General features: G+C 47.6%; 2 protein-coding genes across 2 annotated transcripts; both read left to right on the top strand.

Moving 5' to 3' along the window:
- Positions 1-10,127: 10,127 nt before the first annotated feature.
- Positions 10,128-13,054, top strand: LOC119311673 (60S ribosomal protein L5-1-like). Its single transcript, XM_037587344.1, has 9 exons — positions 10,128-10,285; positions 10,927-10,996; positions 11,092-11,183; positions 11,291-11,417; positions 11,506-11,585; positions 11,672-11,788; positions 12,190-12,324; positions 12,452-12,621; positions 12,751-13,054. The coding sequence occupies exons 1-9, from the start codon at positions 10,283-10,285 to the stop codon at positions 12,863-12,865; spliced, it is 909 nt and encodes a 302-aa protein (XP_037443241.1). The 5' UTR covers positions 10,128-10,282; the 3' UTR covers positions 12,866-13,054.
- A 5,821-nt stretch (positions 13,055-18,875) lies between these two features.
- On the top strand, positions 18,876-19,343 carry LOC119310127 (E3 ubiquitin-protein ligase EL5-like). Its single transcript, XM_037585966.1, has one exon. It carries the CDS (start codon positions 18,876-18,878, stop codon positions 19,341-19,343), a length of 468 nt encoding a protein of 155 aa, XP_037441863.1.
- The last annotated feature ends 8,318 nt before the right edge of the window (positions 19,344-27,661 follow it).

The following is a 27,661-nucleotide window of genomic DNA, read 5'->3' as shown; positions in this document are numbered from 1 at the left end:
GTCGGGAGGCTAGTGGGAGGATGGTCCGACTCAAAGAAATTCAAGGACCACTCGGGGACGTCTCGGCTAGTGATGAGATCATACCGGAGTCAGTCAGGGAACCCGTAGTGGAAGCGGCACCAGAACCACGAAGGTTGAAAAGATTGCGCAGAGTGTGTGATGTATTGTTGCTGGAAAGCGACGAGCCGGCCACATATGCAGAAGCGATGGTGAGCCCAGATTCTGAGGCATGGCTGGAGGCCATGAGATCCGAGTTAAAGTCCATGGATGAGAATCAAGTTTGGGACTTGGTTGATCCGCCACCTGGCATAACATCCATTGGTTGCAAATGGGTCTTTAAGAAGAAAACCGATGTGGATGGAAATGTTCAGATCCATAAAGCTCGGCTTGTCGCTAAAGGTTATGGACAAGTTCAAGGAATTGACTACGATGAGACTTACTCACCGGTAGCGATGCTGAAGTTGGTGAGGATCATACTAGCTATAGCTGCATATTTCGATTACGAGATATGGCAGATGGATGTCAAAACGGCTTTCCTTCACGGAAATTTAACCGAGGACGTGTATATGATACGGCCCAAGGGTTTTGTTGATCCTACTAGCACTAGTAAAGTATGCAAGCTCAAAAGATCCATTTATGGGTTGAGGCAAGCATCTCGGAGCTGGAATATTCGTTTTGATGAGGTCGTCACTGGTCTCGGTTTCATCAAAAGTGAAGAGGACTCTTGTTTGTACAAGAAGTTAAGTGGGAGCTCGATAGTGTTTTTGATCTTGTATGTGGATGACATACTACTGATCGGAAATGATGTTTCGATGCTAAACTCGGTCAACGAGTCATTGAATGGCAAGTTTTCAATGAAAGACCTTGGTGAGGCAGTATATATTTTAGACATTAAGATCTATAGAGATAGATCAAGGAGGCTGCTCGGCTTAAGCCAGAGCACGTACATAGATAAAGTGTTGAAGCGGTTCAACATGAGTGAGGCGAAGAAAGGGTTCTTGCCACTCTCACATGGTATAAGGCTAAGCGAGACTCAGAGTCCTTCGACACCTGATGAGCGAAGCAGGATGAGTAGGATTTTGTATGCCTCGGCAATCGAATCCATCATGTATGCCATGATATCTACAAGGCCTGATGTTGCTTTTGCAATAAGCCTAACAAGCAGATACCAGGCCAACCCAGGTGAGAGTCACTCGGCAGCGGTAAAGACTATTTTGAAGTACCTGAAAATGACTAAAGAGATGTTCCTAGTTTATGGAGGTGAGGAAGAGCTCGTCGTAAGGGGTTACGTCGATGCTAGTTTCCAAACCGACAGAGATGATTGTCGATCACTGTCCAGATTCGTGTACATCCTAAACGGAGGAGCAGTGCACTGGATGAGTTCCAAGCAGGATACGGTGGCTGATTCTACCACAGAAGTCGAATACATTGCGGCTTGTGAAGCTGCAAAGGAAGGTGTTTGGATCCGGCATTTTCTGGATGATCTTGGTATTTTCCCAGCCTCGGTGAAACTGTTGGACCTTTATTGTGATAATTCTGGTGCCATCGCACAAGCCAAGGAGCCAAGGAATCACCACAAGGTCAGACACATAGATCGGAAATATCACCTGATACAAAAGATCATAAAGAATGGTGATGTAGAGTTATGCAAGATTCACACGGATGCAAATGTTGCAGATCCGTTGACTAAGCCGCTTCCACAACCCAAGCATGAGGGGCACGTTAGAGCTATGGGCATTCGATGTCTATTTGATTGACTCTAGTGCAAGTGGGAGACTGTTGGAGATATGCCCTAGAGGCAATCATGTATGATGATATTTCCTACGTGTTTACAAATAAAGATAGTCCTTGGACATTATCAATGATGTGTATCAGCAAGTACGTGACTTGTTTGTGGGACTATGCATTGTATGATGACTGTCCTAAAAGGTCCCTAGTCGAAAGGGTTGTGTGGACGCGTAGCCGACTAGACTAGCATATGACACGGTCGATGGCTTGGTCTCACTAGCCATGCTAACCAGATAATATGGACTTGGGAAGGTCTGATCGGATTCGACGTAGTCAGATCCGAGTCGAGATAAGGTTTGAGTCGGACAGACCCAACTATGAGACGCAACGATATGTCATATGTGAGTCTCTAGTACAACATATGTTCTATGTCCTAAGACCTGAGCTGACGCATGTGCTCGGGATGGTGACAGACTTGCTTTGGGCCGACCAAACGCTACTCCGTGACTAGATAGTTACAAAGGTAGGTTTCAGGTTTGTCCAGTCCCATGCTGCGAGACATGGTTGAGCAAGATGGGATTTGCCCCTCCGATCAGGAGAGATATACTCTGGGCCCCTCGTGTGATCCGACCAGGATAAGCATGGCCATGCGACAAGGATTATGAGATAATCCGGATAGTGGTCGGTATCACTGGAAGGAGAAAGAGGTCGGGCTAGCACAAGGATGACAATCTCGCCTTGAGCCCGACAACATATATCGTGTGGCAAAGGGAACAAAAGTATGATGTACAGGTTCACCTAACCAGCTTCATGGTCTGCTTGGTGTTCGGCATGCCTTGCTAGAGGCCGCTACCAACCGTGCAGTTCGGAGGTGATCCGAACAGCGACCAAGCCGACTTGAACCTAAAGGGTCGCGCGCTTAAGGGAAGGAACCTACGAGGTCGGATCCGAGGACATTGGTCGGATGTGGTCCTAGCTGTATTCGGATTATGGCCGAGTAGACTTGTGGGCTTTAGGGTCCGTGCGAGGCCCAAGTGTTGAGCCCGTGACGGACGCCTATATAAAGTGGAGGTGCGGCACACTCATGCGGTTGATCGCTTCGGTGCTGCGACTAGGGTTTGCATGTGTTGCGAATAGCCACCTCCACTTGCCGCCGACTGTGTGATCGGACCTAGCAGTCCACCGCACGGTGTTCCTCCTGCACGCGCAGATACCATTAGAGGCGGTGCACTTGTGCCGCTCCGGTGAACTTGTACGTTGGATAGGGCGACCGGTTGTTTGAGGGAGATCGGACAAGGAGGAGACGATCCACGCGGATGCGCTGCCCCAACTCTTCTTCCGCTGCACGGCACTGCGTGTCTAGTGGTAACGATCCGTAATCCATCTCCCGTAGCATGTTCTTGGTTGTTCTGCGCGTAGGAAATTTTAATTTGCAGTCGACGCACCCTACCATAGATCCCAACAAAGAGCGCCCCTATTTTAGTACACCGACACTCCTCACATGGCCAATGATTTTTCTCCAAAAGGTTCCTCCAAGTCTGCTCTTGCTCGTAGGTCTGACGCTAGTTCCCATCCTGCTAATGCCAGCTCGGCGTCCTTTGGGCGTTTTGCTCGTTTTATCGAAAGGCTCACTCTGCCATGATGATGGCATTCTCCTTCAACTGCACACACAACCATGATGTTGTCACTCGCTTGATCACTTCCAAGAATGCCTTGAAGTCTCGTCACCGTGACTCTAGGGCTACTGATGTGAGTGACGATGAGCGCCTCCCAACTGCTCCTCCTTCTGACTTTGGTTTTCCTTCGGGGCCTGAGTGGGCTGATTTCCTCAATGAAGCTAGTGGGAGTGGAGCTCCAAATGATGATGATGATGACTTGTGATTGTCTGAGGGTTCTCTCTGTCCCTTTTTGGGTAGTTGTTGCCAAGGGGGAGAACTAGTTCTAGCTTTCTATTCATGTTGCTCTTATGTTGAACCATTTACCTTGAGTGGGTGTATGACTTTATATCTATGCCTTATGCTGTGATGTTGAACATATTGAACCTCTGTGTTCTATGAATGTTGAGATATTATGATATTATGCGGTTGTGCTTATATGATGATGGTTTTATTTGGTTCTTGTGATATTTTTCTCATATATTCTAGATTGGTTGTCTCTGTGAGGGAGAGCTCTCCATATAATGTTGCAATGATTATGGTTGAGAGGGGGAGCTCTTAAATACACGTGTCTTAAAGCATAGAGCAACTTGATTTCTTTTGTGCTATGAGTATATTGTCATCAACTACCAAAAAGGGGGAGATTGAAAGTGCAATTATGCCCTAAATATTATTTTGATGTTGATGACAATATACTCATAGGGGACTAACAAAGTTTGTCAAGTATATCTCAAGTTTTAGTCCCCTCGGAATCAATTGTGTGTGTGGATTATGACTTCAGAAATGTTTAACCTCATTAAGAACGAAGAAACAAGACTATTTTTATGTTTATTCTTGAGTATAGGACCCCGCACTATTAAGAGGGGAACATGGGTTATTGCTAAAGTCTTGCTCAAACAACTACTTCAAAGTCAGTGTCTGATCTTCATCTCTGGCGGACGACCGGTACTCACCGGACGTCCGATCGCCTCTATATAGAACCAAAACATCGGTCGTCCAGTGTGCACCGGACGTCCGGCAAATCCTATCCAGAGCCAAAACATCGGTCCTCCGGTCCTTGTCGGACGTCCGTTGTCTGCAGAGCCCTCGGTCGTCCGATATTCTTCGGTCACTCCGTACCTTTTCCACAGAGCCTAAACATCGGTCGTCCGCTACCTACTATACCGTGCCAAAACATCGGACGTCCGGTCCCTGTCGGATGTCCGATGTCTGTCAAGCCTTCGGTCGTCCGTTGTGCATCGGACGTCCGACGATGCTGTGCTGTTTTGGGCTCCAACAGCCAGTTATTGAGGCATACTATCAATATCTCTCTCCTATCCCGTGAGAGGATTGACCATTCACTTCAAGCACCCTCAAGAACACATCTTCACTCTCTCACACACACTCCAACACCAGATCTTAGATCCCTAAGGGATTTGAGAGCATTTGAGAGAAGTTGTCCACCCAAGTGATAGATCCACTTCTTTCATATCGATGTTCACCAAAGGAATTCATGATTTGAGCAAGTCTTGAGCTTTTTCCCCATAGTTCTTGTTACTCTTGGAGGTTGGAGACTCCTAGGCGGTAGGAGTCATTCGGAGAGGAATCGTTCTTTGTGATTACCCCCGGAAAGTTTGTGAGGATTTGGAGACCACCCAAGGTCTACCACTAGTGGTTGAGAAACGCCTTCGTGGTGTTGTCTCAAAGGGAGAATAGGGTGAGCCTTCGTGGTGTTGGTGTGCCTTCGTGGTAACACCCACCTCTCTAATGGTAACGTAGCTCCCCTCCAAGGAAGTGAACATCGGCATACATCCTCGTCTCTCAGAGTTGCGGTTATCCCTAACCTTAACTCCCTATTTGTGGTTACTTGTCTCTTAGTCTTTACTTATATCATATTGTGCTTGCTTACTCTCCTACTTGAGCTACTTGTTTACCTTGCTTAGTTCATAGCTTCACACTTGCAATTGTTAGGCTCAACTTCATATTTTGCATTATTGCCTAAAATTGCTAAGTAACAATTAAAATTTGTAATTGTACCTATTCACCCCCCCTCTAGGTCAATCTAGATCCTTTCACGTGGGCGCTCGTTATTACCATAGCGCACGCTTCTTTTAGTTAGAATGTGTGCCCGTCTAGGGCACACGCGTTGATCTGTCTAACTATTTTTGTTTGTTGTGGCTAATCGTAAACAGTTCATCCGTGTGAAGTGTATGCCATAAATCGCACACACCTTTGATCTGGCTGACCGCTTCTGTTATGTTGCCTAATCACAAACAATTAATCCTTATGAAGCGTATGCCCTCAATCGCACACACCTTTATCTAGCTGTCCGTTTCTATTGTTCCGCCTCATCACATACTGTTAATTCGATTGAACTATATGCCGTATATCGCACACGCCTTCATCTGGCTGCCCGTTTCCGTTCTTCTTCCTCATCGCAAACAGTTCATTGAACTGAACCGTATGCCGTGCATCGCACACGCAACTAAAATCTGAACCGTGTTTGATGCATCCGTCATCGCAAACATTTTGCACATTTTTTACGGTTCTCTTACACCACCGTTTGCGATTATTGCATCGCACACAGTTTCTCGAAGGGTCTCTGATTGTAGTGTCGCGTTAGCAGCATCCTGCAGTAGTGTATGCTCTGCAGGCGTGCTCTTCGACCAGCGTTCATCTCTTGCCTCTACTCAGCTGGTATATTTGTACTTACTGCTCTTCTACGAGCGTTCATCTCTTGCCTCTCCTTTGTTGTCAGATTTTGTCTGGCAGCCCTTTGGCTTGCATTCCTATCTTCGATAGTCTAATTTTTTCTATATGCTCTTCGATGTGCATTCATTTCTTCTCTTTGCCCGGGTGTTAGGCTATCTCGCCTTTCTTTATCACGGATCCGTCTTTGTTGATGTTTGTCTTCTTTAATGCTTGCATTGGAAGCAATATCTTCAGCACCACTCAGTGTTCCTTGAGGTGTTGTAGGGTTTTCTACATGGCCAGTGTGTGTTTTGCTAAATCCAAGACCCACATTTGAACGAATATACCCATCACACGTTTAGACTCAATAAATCTAGATCTATAGACGACCATACTTCAATGGTAAAAACGTCGTGTGAAAGGGTAAATACCATTTGATGTTCCCACATGCTCCCGTGGCTCCAATGCTATCATGGTACTGGCTATGGGAAGCGTTGTAGCTAATTGGGTGGATGGTTCACATATGAACATCGATATGACTGTTCCAACAACAACAGTAAAGATTACAAGATGGTCACCTTCAAATCATCAATTAAGACATTATGCCTAAACAAATTGTTAGAGAATACACATTTATTTTTCACTTATCCTTCGACATCTTATAAGCAAATGTTGCATGGATAATGATTAATGACATTTGAACCTTCAGCACTGTGGTTCATAAAGAAAGTAAAATAGTTGGTGCTACGATTAGTTGGTAGTAAAGATGCTATGAGGGAGAATTCAGAAAAGAGGGCAAAAAAATACTGCAGTAGTAAATGGTGCAGGGATGGTGATTAAGGCCCTTCGAACCTTCAACAACATGGTTCATAAACAAAGAAAAATAAATAATATTTACCTACATACACAGTTTCTCCTCCATGCGCACATTATTGTCTTCTCCAGACATCTAAATTTTAATGAATTTCTACAAGTTTGCTTGGTGAGGTTACATTTCGTATTGCTCAAGTTGAAAGTTCCTGGAAACCACCAGCGGTATGCACGTGACTTGTGTAATTAGGGCATCTCCAGCCGCGCCCCCAACAGCCCCCCAGGCCACTTTTTGGCGCCGGCGCCGAAAAAACGGCCCAGTCACGCCCCCAGGACGCCGAAAATCGCCGGTTCGGACCTTTTTTCCGCCCGGCGGTCATAGGCCGAACCCGGCGCGCTGGGGAGCCATTGGGGGCTCCGGCGCTAGGGAAAAGCACGCCTGGCCCACACCGACAGGGGAAAACTCAAGGTTTTCTTCCCCCGACTTTCCTCGCACCCCCCGCGCCCTCGGCCACCACTAGCTATATCCCGGCGACGGCCGCCGGCCTACTCCGCTAGATAGCCATTCCCCGCCGGAAAATAGCAGCGCTTCGCCGCGGCAGCCCCTCCCGCAGCAGCTGGGCATTTCCGGCCGCCGTTTCCGGCCGCGGAGGCGCGGTTTAATGGCGGGTACACACCCACAGAGCGCAAGGTGTTCGGCGTTTTGACTGTCTCAGCCATGGACTCGGATGAGGAGGAAGAGCTCGCCACGCTGCTGGAGGAGGAAGCCGCGACCGACGTCCAGGAAGAAGAGCATCTGATGGTGCTCGTCGCCCTCGCCCAGCTGCTGGCGAGCAACGAAAAGCCGCGTCGAGGTGGCTCGGCGCTGGGGCGGGTGAAAGCAAAGAACCGGCATCGTCTGCAAGGCTACTGCATGCTCTACTCCGACTACTTCGCCGATGCTCCACTTCATGGCGAGAGAACATTTCGGTGCCGTTATCGGATGAGCCGAAAGCTCTTCCTCGGGATTGTGAATTCCATCCGGGAGTTCGACAACTACTTCAAGTGCAAGATGGATTGCACTGGCGCTCTTGGATTCACCTCCATCCAGAAGTGCACCACAGCGATGAGGATGCTTGCATATGGAGCTCCCAGTGATTCACTCGACGACTATGGGCGCATGGCCGAGTCCACCAGCATAGAGTGTTTCTACAAGTTCTGTCGGGCAGTGGTGGCAGTGTTTGGGCCACAATACTTGAGAACACCCAATGCGGAAGACACTGCTCGGATCCTAGCCCAAAATGCAGCAAGAGGATTTCCTGGGATGCTTGGAAGCATCGACTGCATGCATTGGAAATGGAAGAACTGCCCATTTGGTTGGCAGGGGATGTACAAAGGCGCCGAAGGCGGTTGCAGTGTGGTGCTTGAGGCGGTAGCCACACAGGACCTCTGGATTTGGCACGCCTTCTTTGGTATGCCAGGAACTCACAATGACATCAACGTGCTGCAGTGCTCTCCTGTTTTTGCCAAGCTCGTTGAGGGCCATTCTCCTCCGGTGAACTTCGAGATCAATGGTCACCAATACAACAAGGGGTACTATCTAGCTGACGGCATCTATCCAAGATGGTCGACATTTGTGAAGACGATCTCAAACCCTGTGGCAGGAGGCAAGAACGCCTGGTTTGCGAAGCTTCAGGAGGCTTGCAGGAAGGATGTCGAGAGGGCATTTGGTGTGCTCCAATCTCGATTCGCTGTTGTTCGGTACCCCGCTCAGACCTGGTCGAAAGATCAAATGTGGGAGATCATGACTTGCTGTGTCATCTTGCACAACATGATCATCGAGAGCGAGCAAGAAGACCCAGTGTTTGACACTGAACCATACTACAGGCAGGGTCCTCTAGCCGAAGTTGATCACCAGCTACCGGCAACTTGGACTGCCTATCTCAGTATGCGTCAGGAGATCCGAGACCCACAGGTGCATCATCAACTGCAGAAAGATCTGATTGAGCACCTATGGAGGCTCAAGGGGGACGCCGCGTGATGAAATATGAGTTTTTATCTGTTGAACTATATAATTTGTATTGAACTATTTGTTGTTGTAGTATTTTGTTGAAGTATTTGATTTTTCTGTGATGAAATATGTGATAAGGAATAATTGTGTTGATAATTGAACGCCGAGACACGGCGAAACCACGCCGAATATGGGTCTATTCTCGCCCATATGGGCCGTTTATTCGCCGAAATTGGGCTGCAAAGTGGGCCAATTTCGGCGCCTGGGGGCGAGCTGGGGGCGACGACTGGGCGCAAAACCGCCCCCAGCGCCGAGTGTATCGCCGGCTCGCCCCCAGGGGGCGATTTTGTATGCGTCCTGGGGGGGGGGGGCAACGGCTGGAGATGCCCTTACAATCTATCTAGCCTATGAAACCCCAAAACTATGACAATCATTTTTAATAGTAGTTCGCCATGCATCGCCTTTTGTGAACTAAATAAATTAGTAATGCATATATCAGGACTATGAAGATCCACAAGAAAGAGCACCACGTCGGAGAAACATATGGCTTTGTCAAAAGGTGAACTCACCTCCGGATGATGAAAGCGAGGCTGACAGGTTGATGATAAACTCATGTGACCTCCATGGTGACCTGGTGTGATCGCCATCATGATCTCCCAGCAATGTATCGTCTGTGCTTGATGGTGAGTACTTGAGGCGTTATCAATCTTGTCGGGTTTTTCTTATCTTGTGCCTTATGTTTTCTTTTTGAGAATGTGCTTTATGTTTAGTATGTAATAATTGGGCTAAGTATTGTTAGGATTCTATGGTTTGTTTCCCACGTATACTACTTTTGCACTTACCATGGTGGGAGGAAGGCTAATTATTTTTAGTACGTACGGAGGAAGATTACAACGGTGCCGATTATTTGGGTTTGTTTCTTTAGGATTATTTGGGTTTGTTTTCATGTATGACTTTGGCACTGGGAAGGGTGGGACGAGGGGAGGGGCGAACGAGCGAACGATGTATGAACGCACCATCACAACCGCAGACTCCTCTTTTAGAAATAAAGATAAGTAATAACTTAACGCTCTTATATTTTTTTACAGAGGTATTAGTATCAGCATAAGACGAGCGATGGAACGAGCAACTGCTCTCTCCACTCTGCAACCGCAACATGCAACAGCGGCCGTTATGCTCTAAGCTCTCCAGTGAGCCGAGAATAAGGAAAAAAAAAACCGAAACGCAGTTCATGGGCCTTAGAAGCAGACCGAAAGAAGCCCACCTATTCGGGGGTGACTCGCACCGCGGCCCAGCAAGCAGCCAGGCCCGCCCCCTCGTATATATAAGCGCCACCACGCTGCCTCCCATCCCTAGCCCTTCCGCTCGCCCGCCCGCCCGCGCCGCCGCCGCCTCCTCCATCCGCAGGAGCTCCCTCCTCGCAGGCGCGATGGTACGTCCGATCTCACCGCCTCCTCTTCCTCCATGGCTGCTGCTTCAGTCCGCGCTTGCGTTGCTGCCCGCAGCGTCTGGCTTTCGTGCGCCTTCGCTGCAGGAATCGGCGCCTAGGTTTTCGATTCTTGTTTCATAGCTTGCACTACCCAACTCAGGGCTTAAGGGTTCAGCACTGGACTGGTCAGATCTGCGGGGTTTTTGCTCTGTCGTGGAGGAATAGTCCTCGCCGCTCGTAGAATCTGTTAGATCTGGATTTGTGCCGCTTGATAAGATTTTATTGCTCGCAAATCATGCTCTACTAGCTCTTTGCCTGCTCTAATTTTAGAACTGAGAAGAAGTTCCCATTTCTTAGACCAGATTCACTATTGTAGTGGATTGACGAGGGATTGGTTTATGCTGCGGTTTTGTTTCTTGTCGCGATAGTAGACTGGGGTTTATATAGGAATTACTTCCTTGATTATCCTAAGCTTGGGAGGTTCCATGAGGTTTCTCGTCATTGAATAGAACTATGAGCTACTTAAAATCTTGTCTTAAATGTTTTGTTTGTGCCGCCTGATTGATTACTAGGATTTCCAGGGTAGCACTGATGTTCCAAACCTAGGTGTATACTCATGTGCTTCTCTTTGATACGTCTTGTAGGTGTACATCAAGAACCAGAAGACAAGGGCGTACTCCAAGCGTTTCCAAGTCAAGTTCAAGAGAAGGCGCCGTATGTCTAACACATGCCTCTCCATGAATCTGCCACTTCTGTCATTTGACAGCGATTCTGACTGGCTGATTTTCCTTTTCCCCATGTTTTCTCAGAGGGGAAGACCGACTACAGGGCCAGGCTGAGGCTCACAAACCAGGACAAGAACAAATACAATACCCCCAAGTACCGTTTTGTTGTGCGATTTGTATCCTTCAAAGTTTCTTCGTTATAATTTGTGCACTTGTCAATCATCAATGTTCTGCTTATTATTACCTTGGAGGCATGTTGTATCTCTTAACAATAGTACTTCAGACCAACAAGGATGTCACTGCACAAATTGTGTATGCTACCATTGCTGGTGATATCGTGATGGCCGCTGCTTACTCCCATGAGTTGCCTCGCTATGGTCTTGAAGTTGGCCTCACCAACTATGCTGCAGGTTGATTTTATCTACTGAATGAATGTGCTAATGCATGCTGTGTATGCATGCCTCTTTTCTAATCTAATTTTCTGAATGCATGATGTAGCCTACTGCACTGGTCTGCTTTTGGCCCGTCGTGTGCTCAAGAACCGTGATCTTGATGAGGAGTATGAAGGCAATGTTGAGGTATAATTTGGTTTCATCATTTTTTTTAGTTTAATATCCTGATTTGTTGCTTCTGATGAACACAAATAATATATGTCTGTGCTCAGGCCACTGGCGAGGACTTCTCTGTTGAGCCTTCTGATGAGAGGAGGCCTTTCCGTGCGCTTTTGGATGTTGGTCTTATTAGGACCACCACTGGAAACCGTGTGTTTGGTGCCCTTAAGGTAAGCCATGTTATTACTGTACATTTTATGATTGCAGATAGGCACTCAATGTCACAGGCCTTTGACATGAAACTATTTTTTTTTGAAAGGTTTGACATGAAACTATTGGCAAATCATGATTGGTCGTTCTTCTTTAGCTACCTTAGACTTGGGAGTCTAATTGCATGATTACCCTGTAACTTGTCACAGGCCTTTGACATGAAACTGTTCTGCTTTATTGTGCTATTTGACCTTGTGAAAAATCATTGTTATTGCTGTTTGTTCTCATTTTTTTATTTGCATTAAGTGATATGGTGCTCCCTATTCTGCTGCACTTCAGAACTTATTTTGTTTTTGAATGCATGGGTTGTATCCCTTTAGTGCTTTTTCTGCTGCTGGTGTAATTATTTTTGCTCCTGCAGGGAGCTTTGGACGGTGGTCTTGACATTCCCCACAGTGACAAGAGATTTGCTGGTTTCAAAAAGGATGAGAAGTCGCTGGATGCTGAGATTCACCGCAAGTACATCTTTGGAGGGCATGTTGCTGACTACATGAGGGTGAGTTGGAAGCCATTGCTCTCTTGATTTTGTATTACTCTTGTTCATGCTCTTGTACCTAGGGCAATAAAATGACCCTAGTTCCTCTTTCATTTCTTACTGAACTTTTGCCTTTCTCTTATTCCAGTCACTAGCAGATGAGGAACCAGAGAAGTTCCAAACTCACTTCAGTGAGTACATCAAGAGGGGAATCTCAGCTGATGACATGGAAGCAGTTTACAAGAAGGTTCATGCTGCCATCCGTGCTGATCCCACCATGGCCAAATCAACCAAGGCGCCTCCCAAGACTCACAAGAGGTATAGTCGGCAAGCTCTTCATCATACTGTCTTTTGGATGCATTGTGGACAAGGGCCATTTACTCCTGACTGCTGCTTCTTTTCCATCTTGTTGTGAGCTGCATTGTGAACTTTGCCTTTTGGATGCAGATACAACCCCAAGAAGCTGACCTATGAGCAGAGGAAGGCCAGCCTCGTCGAAAGGCTCAACGCCCTCAACAACTCTGCGGGTGCCGCCGATGACGATGAGGACGACGACGAGTGAAGAGCTCTTTGTCCACCCCAGTGTAGTCTTGCAACGTGCGTTTTTGTTGAAGTCCGGCACTCTGCACAATGACCTGTTCCATTGAGTTCTGTTTGTCCTGCTGGAGTTATAGATTGTGTTATCTGGATTATGTGCCGTGCTGGCATTTGGATCTTAATCTTAATCCGTTCGTCTTGCACCCTTTTCTAATGTTGTTTTTGCGGCTGTTTCATGCTGGTTGGTCGTAGGTTGACATGAGTACTCCGTATATGGTTTTACTGTGGCTGCGATCTTAAGTCGTTTCTTGTTTCGCACAAGACAGTTTTTGATTGTCGCAAAAGGCAGGCACAAACTTTATCCTTCACAAAAAATAAGGTCGCAAAAGTGCCAGTATAATGGCTCCAAAGGGAAAAGCAGAAGGGGACGCACAAGTATAAGAGCATCTTCAATAGACGGTTCAAATGTAAAAATACCTAAATTTTGGACCATCCGGTCATCGTGGTGCAAATTTGCATTACTGAGAACTGGTCCAAATTCGGTGACCGCCCGCAAGCGCCCAACTGCACCAGTCAGCTGCAATCCGCCGCTGCCATTCCCCAAATTATCGCTGCCGTCGCCGCCTACGTGCTCAGGAGCGGTGACAAACGACACCGATCGAAGGAAAAAAAATAGAGGAATTGGGAGAGGAGCTCATCACGGGAAGGATGGCGCGCTTGGGGAGAGCTTGATGGCGACGGATTTGATGAAGGTGGCCTACATCCCGAGATTGAAGAAGACGATCAAGGCAATTTTACATCTTCGTTTTGGACCATTTGTTGGAGTTGCTCTTTTACATCTCCGATTTAAACCATCTGTTGGAGTTGAGCATTTCGGAAGCTCTAAAGCACACATTTGACGGACCATATTTTAAATCTTCGGTTTTGGACCGTTAAAATTTGAACCATCTATTGGAGATGCTCTAACCGACTTGGCCACTGCAAGAAGGTAATTTGCCGACCAGAGCGCGAGCCGAGTGATGTGAGACACGGGAAAGAAGGCAGATGCCCTGTTAATTTGGTTAACCTGGAGCAATGAAGATACTACAAAAGGAGGCCACACCAATCAAAGGGAAGAGGACGTGCACTGCGCATAGAAGGTTACTGTCGCGCCCTGCAGTCCGATCGATCAGGCCCTCGATCTCGAGGTGGCCGTGGTGATCGCCGTGGCGGTGCTCATCATCGCCCTCGCCTCCGACGACGACGCTGGAGCGGCGGTTGACGACGCGGAGCGCGCGCTCGGCGACGCGACGCTGGTGGCGTACGCGTACGCGGAGGCGGGCGAGGGCGCGTTCTGCCTGCCGGAGTACGCCAAGGCGCCGGAAGAGCTGGTGCGCGTGCCGGCTTGCGGGCACTTCTCCCACGCCGCGTGCGACGCCGACCGGTGGATCCGGACGCGCCGGATGTGCCCGCTCTGCCGGGGCGCCCTCTGGCCGCCGCCGCCGTAGTAGTACCACCATAGTCGATCATTATTTCCCCCTATCAGCTTCAGCTGCATCGTAGTAGTAGAGAAAGATGCATTGTACGCAAAAAGTCACATTGGAACCCCGATGCATTGGAGCCCTATTTTTGGAACTGTGCCAAAATGCTATTTTAAAGTTTCAAAAAATTCTAAAAACAAATCAATATGTTTATATGAATGTATATTACACATGTGTAAATTTTGATGCTGAAATAAGTAACCATGTGAGTAACACAAAAATGACAAAATCATGATTTTGGAAAGATGAACAGTGCATGCATTATTCACTATTTGGAAATAACCATTTTTGTCATTTTTGTATAGGTCGCATATTTACTTATTTCATCACCAAACTTTACACATGTGTACTATAAATCCATATGATCAAGTAGAATTGTTTTCAGAATTTTTTGAAACCTTAAATGTGATTTTCAAAGTATTTAAAATAAGGTCCTCAGATACACCCGAATTCCAAAATTCTATTCTCGCATTGTACGCCGTCACTTACTTGGGCACGTACGTCAGCTTGCTACTGGTGAAACGGCACACCGTTTCTTTGTCCAAGAACTAACTTTGGTGGGCTGGCGTCCGGCGCATCACGCCAACGGCGTAATACTAATTAAGTAATCGGCGTTAGGTGGTGATAGCGTGTCCAGTTGATAACATTTCATCATACATCTGATGCGTTTAACATCTGCGTCGTCGTCCGTTGCCGCGTCGTCGCCGGTTACGGGCTCGCTTCCGTCCGAGGCCTCGCCGTCTTCCTCGTACATGGCCGTTTTTGGTCTCGGGGCTTCGATGCTCCTTCCCCTCGTCTCTCTACGCGTTCTGGAGATCGGTTGACGCAAAGATTAGTTTGGGTTGGCTGAGTATTGTATTAGCGAAACCGTAAGTTAATGTTCAAATAATAACATCAATCGACCAACACGTGCACAGGAGTACCATAGTAGTCCTCGCGTGGACTTTGACGTGTTCTAACTTAACTTAGGCTACGCTCTCCTTCCAGTGGGAAGAGGAACGACTCCGAACTAATGTTTTAGAAGCGAGAAGGTTTTCCTCGAAAATAATGTGGATAGCCATTTTTCTATCGAGAGAATAAGAAAATATCGTTTTTTACAAAAAATCGACCGATGAACAAACAGTGTAGTTGTCATAGCCAGTGAGGCTGTTGTAAATGGAAGACATTTTCCATTTTATTTTATTTAGAGAGGCAAAGGGATACAAGTTACATGGTAATCACATCCTGATTAAGTCCAACTCTACCGTAGAGCAAAGCAAAGAGAGAAGAAAAAGATGAAGACAATTAAGTGCAAAACCGGAGTAGCAACAAGACAACCGCAAGGGAATTGTCCACCGGAAGAAGAAAGGAAATCGACGAAGTACTCTTCTAGTCTCGAGCTCAAATGATCTCGGGTGAGCCATAAAATCGAAAAAAATATTGAAAACAAATTAAAAAAATTCTAGAAATTTTCAGTGACAAACATTGACAAAAGTTATCAGGATTATGTGCCCGTGCTGGCATTTGCATGTTGATCTTAAACCCCCTTTTATTGTGTTGTTTTTTGCAGTTGTGTCATGCTGGTTGGCCTTAGGTCATGGCTTAGACCTTAAATCGCAGTGGCTGCGATTTTACTGTGTCTCGATCAAATCACTAGACAGAAAAAATCTAATGATTCAAACTCTAAAGTAGTACATTAGATTTTTCTCTTTTGATTGGAGTGGGACATTAGATTTTGATGCCAACGTTTGTAGGCATGAACTTTTAATCTTTATTTCCTTTAAAATAGTGTCTCGATACCAACCATACGTGAAAAAGAAAAAGGAAAACAACACTCGCACAAATCTGAAGATTCTAACATAACCAAGTTTGTCATTAGGCGGTCTACGGGTCTGGATGTAGCTTTTATTATTACTGGTGTTCGTTGTACTGTCATGATTAAAGATGAATAGATTGGTAATTTTCCGTGAAAAAAAAACTTTTATTCGTGGTAACCGCCAGCTCGTACAGAAAGCAGACCGCGAGCCGAGTGAGAGGGGAGGGGAGACACGGAAAAGAAGGCCACCGAGAAAAGAAGGCCCGTTCGTTAATCTGGTTAGCTGAAACACGGAAGATACTACAAAAAGAGGTCAGGCCAAGGAAGAAGGGAAGCTCGGAAGAGCACACGCACTGCGCATACAAGGTTGGTGTCGCGCACTGCCGTTCGTTCCATCGATCAGGCCAGGAAGGAAGGAAGACGGAAGAGATGAGCCCCGCCATGGCGTTCGATCTCGAGGTGGCGGCGGTGGTCGCCCTGGCGGTGCTCATCGTCGCCCTCGCCGCCGCCGCCTCGGGCGCCTGCAGGGACGACGCCGGCGCCGCGGCGGCGGCCGAGGACGTGGAGCGCGCGCTGGGCGACGCGACGCTGGTGGCGTACGCGCAGGTGGGCGAGGCGGCGAGGGCGCGGCAGCGCTGCTGCGCGTTCTGCCAGTCGGAGTACGCCAAGGCGCCCGAGGAGGTGGTGCGCGTGGTGCCGGCGTGCGGGCACTTCTTCCACGCCGCGTGCGACGCCGACCGGTGGATCCGGGCGCGCCGGACCTGCCCGCTCTGCCGGGGCGCGCTCTGGCCGCGCCCGCCGACCCGCGCCGCCGCCGCCGCCGTCGTCGTAGTAGTAGCATAGTCGATCATTTTTTTCGCCGATCAGCTCCAGCTGCTTCGAGCTTCGTAGTAGTCTTAGTAGAGACAGATGCATTGTACTCCACCTTCATTTACGTCAGCTTGCTACTGGTGAAATGGGACGTTCTCTCTTTGCTCCAAGAATTTTACTGGCTCCGGTGCGAATTTCATTCGTTACGGTGCATCACGCCAACGGCTTAACTAATAGGGATTAGGTGATGACGTGTCCAAGTGATGGCCTTTCATATTTCTGATACGTTTAACACAGGTAGGCAAATGAGAAACAACAGCCGATGGCGAATTGGGTGAGAAGCACCCATGCCACACTTGCCAGGAAAAGCTATTTACATCGGTCGGTTGAATTACTGAAATCTAACGGCCGCCATCCCTTCCTCCTGCTCACGTCTGACATGCTCATCTTCTTCTCCGGCGAGTCCGCACCCTCCACCCGAACCCGCCAACCTCGACTTCCCTCCAGGCCTCCACCTGTGTCGCCCGCCGCCGCGTCATTGTAAGTTCCGGGTCACTCCTGTCCGAGGCCTCACCGTCGCCGGCGTCCCCGCCGTCTTCGGCCTCGGGGCTTGGCTGCTCCTCCCACTCGTCTCTCTACGCGTTTTGTAAACAGTCAGCAAAACCGTCAAGTTGATTATCAAAATGTTCATAACATCGCCATCAGTCTACCAACGCTTACAGGGGAGGGTACCACCGTACCAGACCAGTGGGTTCATCAGTTGACTTTGACGTGTTCTAGCTAGCCGAGAGCCTGAGAGCCGTCCAAGACGCGGGCGGACGCAGGTCGCATGGGTTCTTTCCAGTCGGAAGAGGAAGGAACGACTGAGGACACCGAGAGATGTCACCCGAGTCAAAGAGCTCACAAGGAAAGCAACACAAGAACTAGATGTTCTAGAAGCGAGCGTGAAGGTTTTCCTGGAGCGGGGCCGGCCTACGACACAATTGGATGGTTCCACGATTTTGCCAGTGTCAGCTGCCGCGAATTTTCACAGCGGTGTAGAATCTAAAACGTTACTGTCCGAGCAAGTGCAGTATAAATACATACGATTTATATATTTAAACAAAGCGCGTTACTGCAATCTTAGTGCTTCTGTTTTTCTATGTGGTCGGCACGCGAGCGAGCGCATCAACTAATCATATGGTAAAAATTATGACGAATACCAGGGATAATAATCTTACTATAGCCCTTCCTGTCTTTTCGATACTCCATTAGGATTAATCAATTGGATAAATTTCTAGTATGATCTATCTGATTAATTTTAGAGCAATTCTTTGTTTGTAACCTTTTTTTTTGACAAATTCTTTGTAGGTAACCTAATGCGCACCGCAGAAGAAAAAACATGATGTGGATAACTTCTTTTAGTTGAAAGAAGAATTAGAAACATGATCTCCCGCAAAAAAAAAAGGAATAAAAAACAGGATTGGATTTTAAGAAAATACAGAAGTCAATTGGTGAGCAAACAGCTTTAGTTTTCATAACCAGTGAGGCTGTTGTAAATGGAAGAAAGCGACGTCGTTTTCATTTTATATTAAGGGTGGCAAAGGGATACAAGTTACGCGTAATCACATATTGATTCATTTTCAAAAGGGATAAAAAGAGAGAGAAGAGAAGAAGACAATTGAATTAAGTCCAAAACCGGAGTAGTGAAGTGAAACAAGACAGCCACAAGGGAATTGTCCAGTGGAAGAAGAAAGGCGGAAATCAGCTGAAACATTCTGGGAAAGCTCAACCTCCGCCTTTCTTTCACACTACGTCCTGACTTGGCCGAGAAGGCTCTGGACCGGAGAGCTCCTATACAAAGGCTGGAGGCTGGACTGGAGCGGTAGTTCGCTGGCATTGGCATTGGCATTGGCCAAGGAGCACTGAGCATGGACCCGGAACTCGTGCTCCACCTCCAGATCGCCGCGGTGGTCGTGATGGCGGTCATCATCGTCGCCGTGGCCGTCATGGCCACCGGTGGAGCCTGCGACGACGCGGCCGGCGCCACCGGGAGCGCCGCGGTGCACGACGCCGACGTCGAGGCCGCCCTCGGCGACGACACGCTCATGACGTACGAGCAGGCGGCCGCCAGGAAGAAGGAGAAGGAGAAGGGGGAGGGAGAGGAGGAGCGGTGCGCCATTTGCCTGTCGGAGTACGGCGAGGGCGAGGCCGGCGAGCTGGTGCGGGTGGTGCCGGCCTGCGGGCACTTCTACCACGCGAGCTGCGACGTCGACCGCTGGCTCCGGAAGCGCCGGACGTGCCCGCTCTGCCGCGGAGGGCTCGGGCCGCCGCCGCTGCCGGGGCTGCCGCGGTTGGAGTGCCCGCCGATGCCGCCGCGGATGACGTCTTTAGCTTAGCGTGTCTCCTTTTTCGACGGCTGCTTGTTAGGATTCGTGCTCTTGCGGAGTGCAGAGGATGCTGCAGCATTGGGCGCTTGCAGTTGGAAATGGTGAATGCAAATTATTTACTTTCCGTTGCTTCCAAAGGAAATATTGTATTGTCACGCCAGTTACCAAGAAAATTCTGTCGCAATGCGTGATGAAAATGGGCGCCGGACAAGAGACCAGAATACCATCTCACACACAGGCGATCAGACGGATGCCATTACAATATACGGAGTAAATCACAAGCAATTTTAGTTGATATAGAAAGAAAGAAAAAAAAGTTGATAGCAAGAGCGAGGCGACATTGAGTTTTTCTTGGGTAAGCAAAGACCAGCACGTCGACTGCCATCACTAATAACTGGTAGAAAACACAGCTATCATCAATCAGCATCATTTTTTTTTGAACACGTTATCAATCAGCATCTAAGCTTTTTTTTTTGTTTTTTTTTTGGGCAGAGTCTTTGCGTTGACTTTGACACGTTCCTGCCACAGTGTTCCTAGCTTGAAACTCGAAAAAAATCTGCACCTAGTCCTTCCTCCAAATTCAAATCTGGTGAGAAACATCCGGTATTCACACCTGTTGCCGTGGTCTTCTAGACCATCTGGAAATTAAGAAACAGTAGAGTACTCCCTTTGATCTGAATTAATTGATGTAGCTTTAGTATTTTATACTAGTAAAGTCGTACTGAAACCGCATCAATTAATTTGAATAGGAGGGTATCATTTTTGACAATGTTAAAGTTACTAACCTTTGTGTCTCTATTAGGGCATGGTCAACAGTATGCCCCAAGGGTGCTACCCCGCATGTCAGCTAGGCTCGGATGCCAAGCGTGAAACAAAAGTGGTTGCCTCACAAAGACAGATGATTCTTCTGCAAGAGGTGGGTATTTGGGGAGAGAGGTTGTGGTCCAACGACCAAAAGTGATGAGAGAAAGAGGGGCATGCTGGCGACGGTGAGCGCGCATTCCTATGCATGTTACCTCTTGCCAAGCTTCAGCTCACTACGTGGGTCCCAAAGTTGATGGTCTCAACGCACTGCATTGCGAAAGAAATTATTCAACTGAATGCCTCATACTTTTTTGTCTATGTGAATGCGCCGGGAAGCACCTACCAACTGCCCCTATTGTACATGCCCTTAATATAATAGATAGATGGCTGAGTGATTGGAACATTTTGCAGAAAAAACAGAAAGATCAGAAAAATTAGGTGGGTGGTAAAGTGCACCAACAAACAACAAACAATGAGTTTAGAGTGGTACAAGGTTTGCGTTTTGGCATTCTCTGGATCGATTGAAGATTGATGGGAGATCAAGGAACATTCTAGGTGGGAGACCGGTGGAGAGAAGCTTGCTGATAATGTTATCACTTTTGTGTGTATGTTGATTTGGAAAAACTATATTCATACCCTTTTGTTTTCTGCTGCTGTTGAGAGGGTAGATGCTATACATCTGTTTGAGCAACATTTAAATGTGACGAAGGAAGTATTAGACAACAACGTCTCCAACGTTTGTTGTTATCTTCCTGGACTACCTCTTGTCGATGGTCTAGAGCTCCTTAGATCTGATGAGGTCTTTTATAGTCTGATATTGTAGGTGCCTTGTCATAAGTTTTGATTTTCATTTCAGTAGTTTTATAAGAACTTTATGGTTATTGCTATTGAAAATTAGACCAGCGCCCTTTTTATCATAAAAAATGTTAAATATGAAATCATGAGCCATCTCGTATGGTTTCAATCGAGCCCACCCTTCATCGATTCCAAATTCAATGATACTTGAGCCAGAATCGGCACACTTCATTTCACGCACCCTTGTCCTTGAGCTTCATCCAACATGTATGAATGTAAATGGTTTGCTCTCTGTCCTATAGTACAATACGGCAACACGTCCGAGCTACACAACATGATTATTATCAAGTTAAAACATTGAGTGAATGAATGAATTTACAAACATATAGAGCAACAAGAAGCAAAACTTACCATCATCATGGTTGACGAGCCGGATGGCCACATTGTCTCCACTCGTGCAACGGCACCACAAAACTACATGATGACGTTGGAGATGGTATATCACGAATGGGCTGGCGAGACCACATTGGGCGTGTTTGGTTGCCTGCATATGGCCCAGCCTGGCCCGTGCAGGAAAGATTGAGCCCGTTTGGTAACCTGCATTCACTGTGCGGCCCACATCGCACGGAACTTAAAGCACGTCCAGGCCAGGCCTAGGGGAAACGCCCGAATCGACAGTAGCTCGCGAGCCTGGCTCGGGCGAGGCAGGGGAGGGCGACGCGCTTCTTCCCTCGTGCGAGCAGGGAGATGGCGTGAGCTCACCCGCGTCACCGAAAAATCGGCGGGAGGATTTCGGCTCACCTCCCGCCGAGTCCACCCCTATTTAGCCCCCTTCCTCACCACCCCAACTCCCGCCACCATTCTCCCTTCGTTCGAGCTTTCCCTCCGACATGCATCGGCACCGATGAGCAGGTAAGCGGCGGATCTTCATCGGCCGACGGTCCACGGCGTCGGCACTCCTTCACCGACCGGCGTTGATCTTCCACGACCGTCCCCCCTCGTCCTCGAGCTGCAGCCATGGCCTCTGTGAGTTCAATCCCCCTTTCTCTTTGTTCCTTCTAGCTAGATCTGAACTGCAGCTAGGATTTGATCTAGATGCATGGTTGATTAGTGGTATAACCTGTGAGCTGATATGGTTGATTGCTATGCTGCGGTTGCAATTTATGGTAGGGCTAGATGTTCAAGCATGTGGTAGGCTAGATTAGTAGTAGAGTTTGAAGTTGAACCTTGTGCTTGTGTTGATTCGTGCTTAGATCTATGATTTGTACCTATTGGTGGTCCATTTGTAGCATGCTGTTTGTTGTAGATGTATGTTCGTGCTCATAGGTTGTCGGGTATGCTTAGTATGATAGCCATGAACCATGTACATGTATGCTGCTGCTTTCATGGATTCTCCGGTATGTTGTGTGCTATGCTTACTGTCAATGCATGCTACGATTGTAGGACATGACCACGTAGACGCAAGATCTTAGTCAGGCCCTTGTCCTGTCTGACAGCCAGTTTGCTCCATCATTTGTCGAGGACTCGTAGACTATGTCCGAGATGGCACATGATTCAGAGGTGTTCGCGTCTGATTCCCTCTATGTGCCAGTAGTGCTCGTTGAGCCAACTCCTGCTACTGTTGTTGCTGCCGTTGCACTCAAGGTAGCAGCAGCAAAGGCAAAGAAGGATGGTAGGTCGAACAACATGAAGTGGCAGCCGTTCATGTCCACATTTGTGCTGAATAAGATGTGTGAGCTCATCTCTAGTGGAGTTAGGACTGATAAGGGCTTCAAGAAGGTGCACTTGAACAATGTTGCGACGCAGGTGTTCGAGTTCTGTGGGCAGAAGGTGTCTGCCACCCAGGTGTACAACCACCTGAGGAAATGGAGAGGTTGATGGATCCAAGTGTCCAAGCTAAGAGACCTTAGCGGCGCCTCATGGGATGAGAACACTTGCTCCATAGTTCTGGAGGTAGAGCACTACGCCGGCCATGTTGCGGTTAGCTCACAACCCTCTTCCTTTTCATACTGTCCACCATTGCCTACTCCTAATCGCAACTAACGACACTTGTGTTTCATTCTTAGGACCACCCAAGGGACGCTGAGTTCCTCAACACACTGCTACATCTTGAGCTTGCGTTGGTTTTCCTTGAAGAGGAAAGGGTGATGCAGCAATAGTAACGTAAGTATTTCCCTCAGTTTTTGAGAACCAAGGTATCAATCCAGTAGGAGGCTTCTCAAAAGTCCCACGCACCTACACAAACAAACAAGAACTCGCAACCAACGCAATAAAGGGGTTGTCAATCCCTTCACAACCACTTGCGAAAGTGAGATCTAATAGAGATAATATGATAAGATAAATATATTTTTGGTATTTTATAATAGATTGGAAAAGTAAAGATGCAAATAAAAGTAGATTGAAAGCTTATATGATAAGAGATAGACCTGGGGGCCATAGGTTTCAATAGTGGCTTCTCTCAAGATAGCATAATTATTACGGTGGGTGAACAAATTATTGTCGAGCAGTTGATAGAAAAGCGAATAATTATGAGATTATCTAGGCATGATCATGTATATAGGCATCACGTCCATGACAAGTAGACCGACTCCTGCCTGCATCTACTACTATTACTCCACACATCAACCGCTATCCAGCATGCATCTAGAGTATTAAGTTCATAAAGAACAGAGTAATGCATTAAGAAAGATGACATGATGTAGAGGGATAAACTCATGCAATATGATATAAACCCAATCTTTTTATCCTCGATGGCAACAATACAATACGTGCCTTGCTGCCCCTTCTGTCACTGGGAAAGGACACCGCAAGATTGAACCCAAAGCTAAGCACTTCTCCCATTGCAAGAAAGATCAATCTAGTAGGCCAAACCAAACTGATAATTCGAAGAGACTTGCAAAGATAACTTAATCACACATAAAAGAATTCAGAGGAGATTTTCAAATATTTCTCATAGATAAACTTGATCATAAACCCACAATTCATCGGATCTCGACAAACACACCACAAAAAGAGTTACATCGAATAGATCTCCAAGAAGATCAATGAGAACTTTGTATTGAGATTCAAAGAGAGAGAAGAAGCCATCTAGCTAATAACTATGGACCCGAAGGTCTATGGTAAACTACTCACAACTCATAGGACATGCCTTGGAGATGATGTAGAGGCCCTCCATGGTGGATTCCCCCTCCGGCGGAGCGCCGACGACGGCTCCAAGATGGGATCTCGCGGATACAGAAGGTTACGATGGTGGAAATAGTTTTTCGTGGTCGCTTCTGATGTTTTCGGGGTACATGGGTATATATAGGAGGAAGAAGTAGGTCGGTGGACGCTCGAGGGGCCAACGAGGGTGGGGGGCGCACCCACCTGTAGGGGGCATGCAAGGCACCCTCGTGGCCTCCTCCTTTGTTTCTTGACTTCCACTCAAAGTCCTCTGGATCACGTTTGTTCCAAAAAGATCGCTCCTGAAGGTTTCATTCCGTTTGGACTCCGTTTGATATTCCTTTTCTTCGAAACACTGAAATAGGCAAAAAAACAGCAATTCGGGCTGGGCCTCCGGTTAGTAGGGTCGTCCCAAAAATGATATAGAAGTGTAAAGTAAAGCCCATAAACATCCAATATGGGTAATATAATAGCATGGAACAATCAAAAATTATAGATACGTTGGAGACGTATCAAACATCCCCAAGCTTAATTCCTGCTCGTCCTCGAGTAGGTAAATGACAAAAACAGATTTTTTGATGTGGAATGCTACCTAGCATAATTCTCAATGTAATTTTCTTTATTGTGGCATGAATGTTCAGATCCAAATGATTCAAAATAAAAGTTCATATTGACATAAGAAATAGTAATACTTCAAGCATACTAATCAAAGCAATCATGTCTTCTCAAAATAACATGGCTAAAGAAAGTTCATCCCTACAAAATCATATAGTTTGGTCATGCTTCATTTTCGTCACACAAAAATGCTCCCATCTTGCACACCCCCGATGACAAGCCAAGCAATTGTTTCGTACTTAAATAATCTCAAAAAAATTTCAACTTTCACGCAATACATGAGCGTGAGCCATGGATATAACACTATGGGTGGAATAGAATATGATGATGGAGGTTGTGTGGAGAAGACAAAAAAAAAAGAAAGTCTCACACTGACGAGGATAATCAACGGGCTATGGAGATGCCCATCAATTGATGTCAACATGACGAGTAGGGATTGCCATGCAACGGATGCACTAGAGCTATAAATATATGAAAGCTCAACAAAAGAAACTAGTGGGTGTGCATCCAACTTGCTTGCTCACGAAGACCTAGGGCATTTTGAGGAAGCCCATCGTAGGAATATACAAGCCAAGTTCTATAATGAAAAATTCCCACTAGTATATGAAAGTGACAACATGCAAGACTTTCTATATGAAGAACATGGTGCTAGTTTGAAGCACAAGTGTGGAAAAGGATAGTAACATTGCCCCCTTTTTTTGGGGGGGGGGCTTTTTTTTAATTTGTCCTTTCTTTTTTTGGCCTTTCTTTTTTTGGGGACAGTGCTCTAATAATGATGATCATCACACTTCTATTTATTTACAACTCAATACTAGAACAAGATATGACTCTATATGAATGCCTCCGGCGGTGTACCGGGATGGGCAATGAATCAAGAGTGACATGTATGAAAAATTATGCATGGTGGCTTTGCCACAAATATGATGTCAACTACATGATCATGCAAGGCAATATGACAATGATGATGCGTGTCATGATGAACGGAACGGTGGAAAGTTGCATGGCAGTATATCTCGGAATGGCTATGGAAATGCCATAATAGGTAGGTATGGTGGCTGTTTTGAGGAAGATATAAGGAGGTTTATGTGTGATAGAGCATATCATATCACGGGGTTTGGATGCACCGGCGAAGTTTGCACGGTACCGAAGAGGCTAGCAATGGTGGAAGGGTGAGAGTGCGTATAATCCATGGACTCAACATTAGTCAAAAGAACTCATATACTTATTGATGAAGACATGTACCTAGGGTAGGGTCATGGACCTATCTAGGATACCCTACCCAAGGACATCCTTAGAAGAAGCTACCTTCCAGTCGACCAAGAGGGACTTCACTCAACAAACTCAAGGACACTCGACGATGAAGATAGCCACTCGACCATGAAGCTAACCACTCGACGACCAGGAGACCTAAAGTCACTCAGCACGCAACGGTCTGTCATTAAGTAGCTTTAATAATCTTCATGGCACTTTATGAGGGCGTTACCAGTAACCCCCTGTCTTAATGTACTTTAAACCCTACATAACTGAGGGCCGGAGGGGTTTGGCGAACTCTATATAAGCCAACCCCCTCCTCAGTGTAAAGGGTTCGCACCCCTGTAACCCATATACACAGAAAACTAGTCGACCGCCTCCGGGCTCTGAGACGTAGGGCTATTACTTCCTCTGAGAAGGGCCTGAACTTGTAAAACACTCGTGTGTACAACTACTCCATAGCTAGGATCTTGCCTCTCCATTCCTACCCCCCATTCTACTGTCAGACTTAGAACCACGACAGTTGGCGCCCACCGTGGGGCAGGTGTCTTAGCGACTTTTTGGAGAAGTTGCAATTTGTTCGATTGCCTTCATCATGGTTTCTGGCAGAGCTCTGGTCGAGGGCCGCGAGATCCGTCTCGGTGCGCTCGCTTTCATCGCCGACGACTCCGCTTGGCTCCAGGAGGCACCACTCGACATCGACGCGCTCCTCGTCCGCGGGGCGACGCACTTTCGGGCGTGTGTCCGCGGCGTCCTGCTGCGGCAGCCGTCGACCCCATACCGGTCGAGTCCTGTGTCATCCTCCCTCCCTGTCTCCCGCCAGCGCAAGCGCTCCGGTCGGTCGAGGCTTCAGCGGTGGGTGAGACACGCAGTGGCTCGCCAATCGGCCACCACCCAAGTCGCGGCAATTGAGCCCGACGAATCTCTCTACAGCCTGTTCGATCTGTCGACTGGCTCCGTAGAGACTGCATCCGAGTGCGATAGCAGTGATCCAGCGGCGGAGGTCCTGATGGTCAACGGGCCTCGTAGCCCTCCCGGTTTCCCCCGCGCCAATGGGATGGACGATGGAGGTGATCCCGCTCGGGCCCACGAAGAATATCAGCCCGAGCCACTCACTTCTCAACAAAGAGAAGATCTTCGCCGCCGGAACATGGATGCCCTGCATACTCCCATCGCAGGAGAAACTCCCGAGGCTCATGCTTTGGAAGAGGCGCGTTTGGCCAACTTGGCTGAATGCACTCAACTGGAGAACCTCCAGCGAGCACTCGACGAGCGTGCGCGTCAACGAGTACCTGACTCCAGCCGACGTCAGCTCTTTCCGCAACCGACTCAGGTATATCGAACCCCGATTCAGAATTTGGCAGCTGCAGCCCGTATAGCGGAGTCAATTCAGCCCTCCCAGTCGGAGGCTGGAAGAGGCTTGATGCAGATCAGGGATTTGCTCCGGGCGGCAGGAGATCAGAATTCAGTTGTGTCACAGTCGCGCAACATGATTCACAATCGATCCGTCGCTGCGAATACTGTTCAGTCGGCTCACAGCCCAAGGTCACCTCCGAGGCACGTGGGACGTGAAGGCCGGCGGGACCACTATGATGACCGATTTGATCGTGATGATAGACGTCGAGTGCCCACTCCTTCCCCGAGAAGTGGGTCTAACGCCCATCGGCAGCAAGATGACAGGCGCCAGCTTAGTGTTGGGC

This window comes from Triticum dicoccoides, chromosome 5B (genome assembly GCF_002162155.2).
Source record: "Triticum dicoccoides isolate Atlit2015 ecotype Zavitan chromosome 5B, WEW_v2.0, whole genome shotgun sequence".
In the NCBI taxonomy this organism is placed as follows: Eukaryota; Viridiplantae; Streptophyta; class Magnoliopsida; order Poales; family Poaceae; genus Triticum; species Triticum dicoccoides.
This window is presented reverse-complemented; position numbering and strand designations above follow the sequence as displayed.